The following is a 13,830-nucleotide window of genomic DNA, read 5'->3' as shown; positions in this document are numbered from 1 at the left end:
ACTGGCTGGTGTTATGGATTTTTTTTTTCTTCTTCTTCTCTTCCCTCCATCACTCTTTTTTATTTTTCATTTTATGTACTCATAAATGATACCAACAGGCTTACTATTCTTGTCGCCAATACACACACACACACACCGTCAAATCAACATAAAATGCAGCCAATGCACCGTTGTCTATATGTAGCCAAATATTATAACGAAAAAAAAATACCACACCACATCAGTTAGTTAGTTATAAAATATATATCGTCGTCGTCGTGTACGGATACCCAAAAAAAAAAACGAATGAATGAATTATATATCTTTTGATCCATCTCTGTAAAATAATTCCTTCATTCATCCTCCTCATCTGTCTATCTTTCTTGTTTTCCCATTAATCGCTCTCTCTCTCTCTCTCTCTCTCTCTATCTTTCACTCTTTTTGAATGCTACATGTTGCTTGGAATAGATAAACATATTTTACGCATGTGCATTCAGTGCAATATAAATATGTACTACTACCATTTTTTTTTTTGTTTTTTTTGCGATAGTTCTTCACGAATCTCTTTTTGTTTCTCTTATAAATAAAATTCGTTTCTAAACTCACACACTATCATTCACTCCCTCCCTCCCTCACAATATCACAAGAAGAAGAAGAAGAAGAAGAAGAAAAAAAAAGCTCAGTTTCTATTCAAGCAGCAACTACCACACCAAATATAATCAACATTCACATCGTGCAACAATCTCTCATTCCGTTACTGTTGCGGATGATGGTTCATTCGCGCGCACAACACAACACACAAACAACAAAAACAACAAACAGACATACATAGTCCAATATATACATACCAGTGATTGAGTTCTTTTTGAAATTTTTTTTTTTTTTTTTGATAATTTTTTTTTCATCATCATTAGTTTAGTGTTTCAAAGTTCTGTACAAGTGTGTGTTTTAAATGGATTTCTTTTTTTTTCTTCCCAATCCTCATCACATCATCATCATCATCATAATCATAATCATTCGACGACAGGCATTCATGCCGCAAATATATCTGTAGATTTTTTTTTGTTTGTGTATTTGTCCATACATGAATATAATGTGACCGGCTATATGAATTTGTAATAAGAAACAAAAAAAAATTGAAATTCTTTTTCCCAATTTTTTTGTTTTGTTTTGTTTTTTTGGAATTTTCGAATTTTTTTTTGTCATCATCTTGTACGCCAAAAAATTCATTTCCAATAACAACAACAACAACGACAACAACACCTTTCACATATTAATCATTCCAAAGATTATGAATTCTAAAATTCCAAATTTATATCCAAAAATCAGTCGAAACCAATTGAAACGAAATTCCACTCACTTATTCCACGCACGTTTTTTTCGAATTTTTTTTTCTCTGCAAACAAAAAAAAAATTCGAAATTCTGCCATCAATGAATTTTTAAACAATCGTCATCATCATCATCATTACAATTGATGACAACAACAACCTTCAACATATGAACTTTGTTTTCTTCCATTTCATTGTGTATGTTTGTGTACATTCCATATTCCATGCAAGAACAAACGAAATCAAAAAAAAATTCGAATGTTATTCCAGCATCATCATCATCATCATCATCAACATGACTAATTGATGTTCGAATCGAACAAAATCAAGAATGTGATGTGTATGTGTGTGTGTATTTAAAACTTTTTTTTTGCAAATAAAAGTGCCTTGTTTGTAATCAAATTTTAATTTTTCTTGATGTGTTCATCATCATCATCATCATATCAAATATTTTTCTATATTATGATTCTATCCTGAATAATTTCATCATCACAACGTGTATATGTATTGTGTGCCTCAATGTGTGTGTGTGTGTGTGTGTGTATGTTTGAAATGCAACTCACATTCCATTCATTCCGTCCATTCATTTTTCTTCCAATATCTTTTTCATGTGATTGAAATTTGAACAAATACGAAAAAAAGAAGAATAATAACTTGTTGAAACTTTAAATTGATTATTATTGTGAATATTCTATGACCGAAAAAAAATAATCACCACACTTTGTGTGTGTGTGTGTGTGCATGTACATTATATTTAATGGTGCGTTTTTTTTTACTTTTTTGATCTTTTCAAAATTCCAAGTTGTCCTTATATTTATGGCATGTCAGTGTGTGTGTAGGTCGTAATATTCAAGAAAAATTGAAATTCAATATTGCACACGATTGATCTGGAATTTCACAATCGTTATTATTATTGCTGTTGTCGTTGTGTGTCCTCCATCTCATTCCATTCCATAATGTGTGTCGGTTTTTGCTTTGTTTTTTTTCATTTGATTGAACTTTCAAAAGAAAAAAAAATAATCATATTACTGCCTCTCTGTGTGTTTGTTATTGTTTGTCGTTTTGTTTTGTTTTGTTGAATCCAAAAAAAATTTTCTAAATTACAACAACAACAACAACAGCAACAATTCAAACCGATTTCAATTCAATCGATTTTCATCATTTGAAAATTCCATTGGCCTAGATTTTTTTTTTAAATTTTATTTTCGTAATTCAAATTCCTATCTCTATCTATTGAACGACAGCAAAAAAAAATCCATGATTTGATTGAATAAATGTTCAATTTCTATGTGTGTGTGTGTGTATGTATCACGAGTGAAAAAAAAAAGTAAAAAATGTAACTTAACTGTACAAAAAAAATGATTATGACGCTCGATAATAATCTAGTATATAAATTTATTATTCCCTAAAAGCTTAAAAAAGAAGGATTCTAGAAATTTTTTTCTCTCTCTATTTCTGATAATAAATGGTCGATGATTGTTTATCATCATCCAAATTGTTTGATACGATGACAACGACAACAAAAAAAAAAGAAAATTGAAAAGAATGATATATTAATCAAATGATGATGATAATAATAATTTTCTGGTTATCCAAAAAAAAAGAAAAAACTTTTTTATGATGGAATTATCATCAAATTTAGTCAAAGTTCTTGAATATTGATATAGAGAAAAGATAATCATACCATCATCATCCATCATCATTGATAATAAACCATGAGCCATACCATCCAAATCTAAAAACCAAAAATTATCGATATCCATCATCCACATTCGATTATTATTATCAATTGAAAATGAAAAAAAATCCATATCACACACACACAGAGAGAGAGAGAAACATTTCTTTTTTTATTTACTTTGAAAAAAAATGATTTTCAATTCGAATGAAAAAAAAAATCAATTTTTAGATTTTGGAAAAAAAATGAAAATGAGGAGTTGAGTAGGATTTTGGGAGGTAGTGGGGGTTGGGTGGAAAAAAAAGAATGAAAGAATTCAAAGGTCTTCGTTTCTAATATTTGCAATTGTGTAAGCTTTTCTTTTTGAATTTTTTTGTGTGTGTGTGTGCATGTGTGGTTGTGGTGTGGTGGTGGTGGTAGTAGTATTTTTAGTCTCTCTTATCATCATCATGTGGTTCATTGATAATCGAATTTTCATCAACTTGTGTTTGTGCTATGTAATGTGTGTGTGTGTTGATCAGAAATTAAAAAAAAATGGAAAATTCTTACTTTGCTTTTGAATGTTCTCGATATTTTTTTTTTTATTTCTTTATCTATCTGTTTTCTTTCTCATTTGCCTTTTTTTTCTGATGACTCAAATTTCATATCATTTTTTTTGCGGTTCTGAACTTTGATTATGATGATTGATTACAAATTCAATTCGTCAAATGTTATCGTTGATGATGGTGATGACAAATCGAACATTCTATATTTGATGATCAACAAAACACACACAAAAAAAAATTGAATGCGTTCTCACACATTCATCTAACAAACGATATAGAGAGAAATTCGATGAATTTGAATTTTTTCTCTTTTCCCATTTATTATTTGTGTAGCTCTTTTGTTTGCCTTTTTTGTTGTTGTTTCTTCATCGTCATCATCACCGGCATCATCATCATCATCATAATTGTTAGATTCTTATTCGTTTGACCAATTTTGTTAACACACACACACAGGAATGATGAAATGAGGAAGAAAAAAAAGTATGAAAAAAATAATATTCGTTTACTTAGCACTTTTTTTTGTATTTTGTTTTCCTCCCCCTTCTCTATCATCATATTCAGGTGAATACAGTATATATTTGTATAACCATTTACAAGTGCGATTCATGTGTGTAAAAATTGTTTTTTTTTGGTGTTGATGGGCCAACTCTCAACTCATTAGAGATTCATTTCATTCTTTTTATCACATGAAAATCCAATGAATTTTTCTCTCTTTTTTTTACTGGTATTTTGTTGTTGTGTTGAACATTAATCAATCAATCAACAGGTATGTTATTCTTGTTATATGAATTGTTTTTTTTTTTTTGCTTCCCCGAATCATATAATGACAAATTTCTAGGCAACACGATAAATATTTTATATTGGCCCGTTTTTTCTCTCTTTCTCTCTCTCGTGTTTTAACGGTTTTGATTTTATCTATATAGTTGTAATAATTCGCAATCATATGTTTTTTTTCCATGAAATTGTTTAAATTCATTGGAAATAAATGTGAATTGAAAAAGAATTGCTAAAAAAAAATTCTTGGATAAAAAAAACAACAATAATGAATGAAATGATAAGGATGTATTGAAATTCAGCAGCAACAGCAACAGGCAGTAATGGAAAGATTTTGCCATTTTCATTTTTTTTTTTTAAATAAACCAATAAATAAAGCTCATCATCATCACATTCACATATAGTTCTTTTTATACATATTTGTCTTTTGTCATCAAACCACCATCACCATCACCACCACCACCACCACCATTCGAAATCATCATTCATTTTTCCTCCTTTGACTAATAATCGATTCTTTTTTTTCTACATGTTCGTATTTTTCTTCTTTTTTTTCTCTTTTTTTTCATTTTTATTTTATTTTTTTTCGACCAAAAGAAAGATTCATATAAATATAAAAATGATGATGATGATGATGATGATCGTTAATGTTTGATATTTGTTTGTCCTTATAAATGTGTGTGTGTGTGGTGCATTGTACTCATGGCCAAATAGGAGGCGCTCATTTAAAAAAAAAAAAAACATTTGGCCCGTTTTTTTTCTAATATTTGTATATTCCCATTCTTGCACTTCTATTGATGATGATTGTGATGACCGTATTTCATATATGTATGTATGCATAATGGCGCCATTGTATTTTAAATGGGAAAATTTCGTATAAATGTTGATGACAAAGATGAATCAAATGAAGGCCATAAAATGTTCATTCAAATTAATATTCTGCATTTGGAATATTGGATGTGGATGGGGAGGGAAGGGGAAGAAAATTAAACATTGTCATTTGTTGATTGATGGCTAATAATTGATTTTAATGAAATGGATTGAATGGATGTAGAATTTTATTCTGTATTACACATTTGTATTCTACTTTTAATGAAATTTAATTCAATTTCCGCATTTTATAAATTTATTTCAATTAATTTTTTTTTCTTTTATTCTTTTCTTCAATTTTCATTGTAGGTTATAACCGAATAATTGATTCTTTGTATGTTTGTGTGTAAATGTAATTCGAAATCACCATTATTCAATTGTGGGTCCAATTTTTATCATCACCATCTTCCTCATCAATTCCAATCAATTTAGTGATTATTATTATTATTATTATTAATCACGAATAATCTTCCAAATCAACAAATACATACATACATACATACATACACACACTTTCTATATTTAATATATTAGAAAACAAAACGATTCCAAATGCATACATCGTCATTAACAGCGCCACAAATGGAAACTTCATTGGAGTCCAAATTTTCTGCTGCATTTGAGCAGCAAATTTCATGCTCAACAGGATCATCCAATAAAAATTCATTATGTAATGGTATTGGTGGTGGTATTGGATCATTATCATCTTCATCCATGACAACAACATCCAAATCAAGACATCTGCCATCATTACAATCATCATCATCATCATCATCAATGATGGGATCAACAAATAAATCAAACACTGATCAAAATAATGGCGAAAAAACTGTTAGTTTTCGTAAAGGAAATGATCTAGAATCATTTGAATCATTAAGTTCATTATTGGCCAATGGTCTATTCACCGATTTGGTCATCTGTTGTCCGGGAAGAATGTTCAAATGTCATCGTGTTGTGATGGCAGCCGCCTCTCTTTATATTCGTGATGCATTAAGTTCATTTTACAATAATAACAACGATATTATTTCTTTAGGCGGTTCCGGTAATGGTGGTACCGGTAGTGGTGGTTGTAATAATTGTAATACAGTCATGATATTACCAACGGAAATTAAAATGACCGACATGGAAGCTATATTAAGATTTATATATGATGGTCATGTTGAAGTGAAAGTCGATTCTATTGAATCATTTCTTCGTTCTGCACGTTTGCTCAATATAAAAGGTCTCTCCAATGTGAACATTGTATTCAATAATAATGGTACAACAACAACAACAACCTCGACAACAAATAATGAAGATTCTATCAGTGATAGTGGTATTGAAGTGATTTCCGGTGCACCACCATCAGCAAACACAACCACCACCGGTACTAATAATGCCAAAAATAATGGCTTTTCAATAAAAACATCGGCCGCAGCTGCCGCTGCTGCTGCTGCCGCTAACCTGTTGAATGGACATACAGTTGGTGTTAATTCACCACCACCATCACCACCAACAATGATGAATTCATCATTAGCATCATTGAAAGCGATGACCACACCGACCGTTACACCGAATCACCATAATCATCATCATCATTCTCATCATTATGAACATAGAAATAATAGTAACCATCATAATAATCATCATCACAATCATAATCAAAGTTCATCATCATTACCGAATGGTAATCATCATCATCATCAACAACAACATCATAATCATCATATAAATAAATTTCTAAATGGAATGAGCAATCAATTATTATTAAGTCAATATCGAAATAATTTAGTCGTACCAACAAGCGGTAATAAACAACAACGGGATCAGTCACCATCATTACGTAATGAATCATCGATATTAGGCTCAACAACAGCTAATCTAACGCCAGCACATCAAAGTAGTACACCGAAAAGTATCTATAATAATGGTCAAGCAGCAGCGGCGGCGGCTGCATTTGCTTTATTCAATAATAATATTGTTCCACCGCCACCACCACCACCACCTTCAGTAAATAATCGTTTTGATTCATCAAATTCTTCAATTTCATCATCCGGTGGTGGTAGTAGACGTAAACAAAAATTTCCAACCAACATACATTCAGCACAAGCTGCATTAGCACTTGCATCAAGTTTAGATCAAATGCTACCACAAGGTACATCAGCAGCTGCATTATATAATACATTTTTAAATCTAAATTCTGAAGAAGACGATGATGACGATCTTGATGAAAATGATGATGATAAACGTTTAATTATTAAAGATGATAGTTCAAATGATTGCAATAGTACGATAGGTGATAATATGTCAACGACAAGTATAGATTCCAAACAACAATCATTACCATTCGGATCGATTGTTCCATCACCGTTTGCTCCACAAGTACCATGTATGATTGAAGTTGAAGCTGATCCAACAATTATACCATCATTTTCTGATTATAATGATCAATCACCATCACCCTTACAACAAACACAGCCACAATCATCATCATCACAATCATCTTCATCACAACAGAAAAGACGACGTACATTTAAACCACCATATTCAACAGGTTCCACAAGTGGAAATGATAATAATCGAATGAATAATGAAAATAATAAACGAATGAAATTACCGAATTCAAATGCAGTTTCCGTTGCTCTTAACAATAGTATTGATGTATCTATTAAGCCATCATCACCATTAATGCATCATCATAATTCCAATCCACCATCATCATCATCACCAGCTGGTACAACAGTTGATATTGTACCACCGAAAAAACATAATAATAGTGTTCGTTCATCAAGTGTACCGTCTAGTGAAAAATCACAATTATTCTCTTCATTTTCACCATCAATAAAAACAACGCCTCCTGGACCAAATCATCCTTCCGCATCATCACCATCATCATCTACATCATCTGCATCCGCTTCGGGCGGTGGTGGAGGTGGAAGTAGTGCAGCAGCCGCTTCGGGCGGCAGTTGGGTTGGAAGTAAATGGAAATGTGACATTTGTAATAAATACTATGGTAATAAACAAACATTGAAAGAACATATGGATTATTTCCATTCAAATCGTGAAGAACAGATTTATATCTGTAATATATGCAATAAAGAATATACGTGGCGAAAATCATTAATGAAACATTATCGTGACATACATCAGATGCGTAATACACCAGCATTGGCCGAAATCAATAGACAATTAGCTGCATTAGCTAGTGCAAAGGTACGAACTGCTGTTGCTAATATGCCAATGGGATCAGGCACATCACCAGGTTCAGCGGAAGCTGCAGCATTACAATCATATGTATCGATAGCAAATTTTGCTAATCGTAAATCGGGACATTCATCAAAAGGTTCGAGTGATGCAAGTGAAAAATCAAATAAAAGTGAATCCGAAATGGATAATGATAATACAAATGATGCTATCGGTGGTGATGATATGGATGATTATGGTAATGATGATTTAGAGATGGATGGATCAGTTACAACCGATGCTGATCTACCAGATGGTGATACAATGTCAGCGAATAATGATGAACCAATGATGAAATTAGAATCATCAACAACAGCCAATGATGTTGATGATGGTGATAATCATCATAACCATCATCAACATCTCAATCATAAAAACAATAATGAACAAATGAATAATAAATCGAATGGTGATACATCATCGCCATCATCACCACCATCATCAATGATGATCGATGAAAAAGATTCAACAACAATTGATTCATCTAATGTTCCAACAAATCTAGAAAATCATAGTAGTCCTGCCTCATCATCATCGCATAGTGCTTGACATATTGTCAAAACAAAAACAATTTGACCAAATGAATCTCTTTTGTTTCAAGAAAAAAAAATTCCTCAAATTTATATTTTTTCCTGTAAATTTTTTTTTTTGATTAATGATTGGTTTATAAAATTCCACATACACCCACACACACACACACAAATCTTTTTTTTATTATTCTACGGAATTTCTACTACTACTACTACTTCAAATCACTACACATCATAATAATAATATAATATTTCCGCTTATATAATGTGTAAAAAAAAAACATTATTCTCACTTGTTGTCCATTTTTATTTTTTTTAATTATTATTATTATTCGGATCAAAATGACAGAATTTTTTTTTATTCTTTGTTATATTATATAGCTTGATAATATGATGATGATGATGATGTGTTTTATAGAATAGAATCCATATATAGATTATGATGATGATGATTTCATCAAGTTGTTGTTTTTTTTTGGAACCATTTTTTTCTTTATAATTCAAATTTTGAGATGTGTATTCAATGTGTGTGTGTGTGTGAACCATATTTGGCCATAATAATCAACAAATGGATGGAATAATGGAATCCATCATTAATAACATTCAATGATGTGTTTGTGTGTGTGTGTGTGTGTGTGTGTGTGTGTGTGTGTAGGCTGGTTATAATTTACATTTTTTTTTATATTTTTTTTTTGTTTTGTTTTTCTGTTTACTGTTGATGTGGCTCGATTCTTTCTTTTGTTTATTTTTTTTCTATTCATTTTCATTTCATTTTATTATTATTATTATTATTATTGTTCCATTTATTCATTCATTTCTCTCATTGACATTCGTAATACAACAACAACAACAAAAACATTGTAATTTTCATTCATTCCATCATCATTTGAATATTTTTTTTTCTTTATTTATTTTGAACAAATTTTTTTTCCATCCACAACAACAACAACAACAACAACAAAAAAACATGAAATCGAAAGAATCAATCCACAAAGATAGCAAACAAATGTCTTTCAACATCCAAACATCATCATCATCATCATCATGGATCATTGAAAAGTTTTTTTGAGGAAAAATAAAAAAAAAATAAATCTGAATACCAACAACAACGATATTGACCATTTTTTGGGGACCAAAATTTCCAAGAATATTCATCTTCCAATTCTCAAATACCTCTCTCTCTCTCTATAGCTCTCTATTGATATGTTCTTGTCATTATCATCATCATTATCATTATCATTGATTTTCTCGCTCATTTTTTTTTCTTTGTATAACATTATTATTAGTAACAAAAAAAAATTGATTTATTGGATTCCCACCGTTCATAATAATGTAATATTTATACAAAACACACACACACACACACAGAAATATTGGAACAGTGTGTCAATCACAATAGTCAAAATAGTGTTGTTTCTCTATCCATTAATCAAATCAGCACACACAAACCTCATTTACACATTTAAAAAATAAATTGTAATATTAAAACCACGTTCATCACAAACCATTATTTTTTTTCAATGATTGAAAATAGTTACTATTATCATATCATCATCATCATCATCATCAACAACAACAACATGAATTCCTTACCATAGATATGTTTTCATTTCATTCATCATACATGCATGATCATAACAACAATTTTTCATTTCCAGAATTGTCCAGAATTTATTATTTTTTTGCTAATTACCAATATATCATTTTTTTTCATTCATTCATCCATATATATAAATGATGAAATGTTTTTCTTATCATATGTTAAATTTTTTATACAGATATTTATAATTACCATCCATCCATCCGTCCATCCACACCAATCCATACATACCCAAATATTGATATATTCCGTGGAAACATGATGTGTCCAGGAGACAAAAAAAATGAATGAATGAATGAATGAATGGTTCCATTGGACAATCTGGAATTTTTTTTCCACTTTCAATTATTATTATTATTATTTTTCAATCGTTGGAGAAAAATATTCTGTACAGAATCAATCAATCAATGCATGGTTTTTACATACATACATACAAATGATTCCTAAACAAAACAAAAAAAAATGATAATAACAAAGTCAAAGTGTCTTGTGTGTGTGTATGTGTAACTTCTTCACTCAATCATCATTATTATTATTATTTTTTTTTTATCATTGAATTTTGTAATTTTGTCGCAAAGAAAAAAAAATTTATAATAAATTCTTATTTCTTTTTTTTCTATAAATTTATTTTCCTATTGTGTTGTTCATTGGTTCAATCCGATTTGTAAATAAGAAGGAAAAAAAAAGAAAATTTTTTTTCAGATTCACTACCCTTGATGGAGATACGCAACAGGTGCAATATATGTAGGTCATCATAATTATAGGGACAAAACAATATGATGATGATGATGTGACAAATCCGTTAAATGATGATGATCATTATTGATCAGCAATGTATTTTTTTTCTATTTTATTTTATTGAATAATAATACATTCATCATTATGTCAGTGAAACATTCTTCATTCAGGTTTACCCCTAAGTATTTAGACAAATATAAAGTTGGTGAAAAAAAAAAAATTTTTTTTTCATACAATACGAAAACTTAAAAAAAATGTGTATGTGTTGGTAGTAATATCATTGCCATCAAATGATATTTATGAAAATGTCATCATCATCATCATTATTTTTATTCCCGTTGTTCAGTGGACAAAAAAAAAATCAAAAAGTTTCACCTTTCTTCATCTCTCTCTCTCTCTCTCTCTCTCACTTCGAATTGATTAATGATCGATTAAAGAATTGAGGGCAACGTTTAAATATAATTCTATGGCTTCATATTTTTCTACTAACAAAAAAAAAAAAAAAATTTTTTTCTTCTTCATTTATTTGCTCTCTACCACACTCTTTTATTATCCGGCTATTTAATCTTTAAATTAATGACATTTATGACACGATTTGTGTGTGTGTGTATGTTGTTCACTTGTATAATCATTTGATGATATCGATGAACAACAACGAAGAAAAAAAAATTGAAGAGAACGATGATGATGATGATGATGAAACGGTAAAAAAAAGAAGAATGAGAAGCTATGGATAGGATTACCATTATTATGTGGATCATCATCACTATACTCTACAAGTATTTTTCTTTTCCTGACTTTTACAATAATAATTTGTTCCATTTTGTCGGATTAATGATTAATCGGTACGAATGTTTTTTTTTTACTTGTTCATTTCTATCGCTTTTCTTCACTAATCGAATTCAATACACTATCATCATCATCATGATAATGATTGGATCGGGACAATACTTATCGTTTTCTTTTTTTGGTTAAAACATGGTTTTAACCATTAAGCCTTTAGGTATTATTATTATTATTATTAGTAGTAGTAGTAATAGTGATCACATGTGATCGATACTTTAATAATAACAACAAATGATCACCTGATCATTTGTATAATGTAATTCGGACGTATTTTATTGACAAAGAAAATGAGAAAAAGAGAGAGAGAGATAATAAGCGATTGTTTTTTTTTCTTTAATCACAATTTTTATAACTTTGAATTGAACTGGATAAATAATTCCAAACATTTTGAACGAGTGGAATAATAAACACACACACACACACACACAAACAGATTCAAATACAGTGGCTGAAAATAGAAGGAAATTCATTTCAAATCTTATATAATGTATATATATATATAAAAAGTATTTTTTTGATGATAAAATTGTCTTATAGCTTGAAGGGGTTTTTTTCTTCTCTTATTTACGCGCCTTTTACATTCACACACACACACATGGTGGATTTATACATTAAAACATATCACCACCATATATATTGATGACTGATGCATACATGACCTGAATGACCTGAACATTAAATTGTTACATAGAACATCATCATCATCATCATCAAAATAGATACAAACTTGAACACACGAACACACACACACACATCCAGAAAAATTGGTAAAAATGATGATAATAATCATTGGATATATAGATGAGATTGGTCATCATCGTCATCGTCATCTTCGTTTTTTTTTCATTGAAAATGAATCCAGCTGAACATGGTCATTAATTGATTGTGTTGTGAGAATGAATCTCTCCGTTAGCGAATAGGTCGCCATCATCATCGAAAATCATTGAAATCAATTCGGTGTGTGTGTGTGTGTAATAGTCATGATGATGATCATCATCATTTAAGAAAGTTTTTTTTTATTATCATTATTTAGACCAATCAAAAGATATCTTGTCATCAACTTTATCATCATCATGCCAGATGTGGATCTTTGATGATGATGGTGATGATTAAAAATGACGATTATTTTGGAACCATGAATGAATGTTGATGTTCAACGATAAATGTCATTGGTTTTCAGATTGGATTCTTGGTATTAATGATGAATGAGTGAGAGGTGAATGTACTGGAATTTTTTTTTCTTTCTTTCTTCATTATTTGTTTCTTTTTTTATCAAATTGAATTTAATTCAATTAAATTTTTTTCACTTAATTGAATAGTTATGTAACAGCTTATATGAATGGTATTCGTTGTATATTTCCTTTTTTTGAAAAAAATACATATTGTCCACATTCGAATACAATCCAAATTACGTTTTTTCAAACAAAAATACACACATTCACACACACACACATTCGATATTTCGTGTGTTTATTACTTTTACGCATATCGATAATAATAATGTCCATGACAGGTGTCCATCATTGTATACAGGTTTATTTTCTTTTCTTCTTTTTTTTCATTTTATTAATTCATCATTAACATTCGAAAATTCTTCATCATTCAATTCGAATGTTTTTAATGTGTGTATTTGTGTGTGTGTGACATGTAATGTCATCATCGTCATCATAATAACAAAATTTATACATGGAAAGAAACATGTCATTCGATGATTCCATG

General features: G+C 29.9%; 1 protein-coding gene across 3 annotated transcripts; it reads left to right on the top strand.

Moving 5' to 3' along the window:
• Positions 1-743: 743 nt before the first annotated feature.
• On the top strand, positions 744-11,156 carry LOC124490171 (uncharacterized). Of its 3 annotated transcripts, none has more exons than XM_075730787.1 (2): positions 744-2,068; positions 5,485-11,156. In XM_075730787.1, the coding sequence occupies exon 2, from the start codon at positions 5,728-5,730 to the stop codon at positions 8,944-8,946; it is 3,219 nt and encodes a 1,072-aa protein (XP_075586902.1). In that variant the 5' UTR covers positions 744-2,068; positions 5,485-5,727; the 3' UTR covers positions 8,947-11,156. The 3 variants fall into 3 exon arrangements, with proteins under 3 accessions (XP_075586902.1, XP_075586903.1, XP_075586904.1); XM_075730788.1 differs by lacking the exon at positions 744-2,068 and adding an exon at positions 3,396-4,297; XM_075730789.1 differs by lacking the exon at positions 744-2,068 and adding an exon at positions 3,723-4,092.
• The last annotated feature ends 2,674 nt before the right edge of the window (positions 11,157-13,830 follow it).

This window comes from Dermatophagoides farinae, chromosome 4 (assembly GCF_024713945.1).
Source record: "Dermatophagoides farinae isolate YC_2012a chromosome 4, ASM2471394v1, whole genome shotgun sequence".
In the NCBI taxonomy this organism is placed as follows: domain Eukaryota; kingdom Metazoa; phylum Arthropoda; class Arachnida; order Sarcoptiformes; family Pyroglyphidae; genus Dermatophagoides; species Dermatophagoides farinae.
The sequence above is the reverse complement of the archived record's forward strand: the minus strand, read 5'-3'. Positions and strand labels throughout refer to the sequence as shown.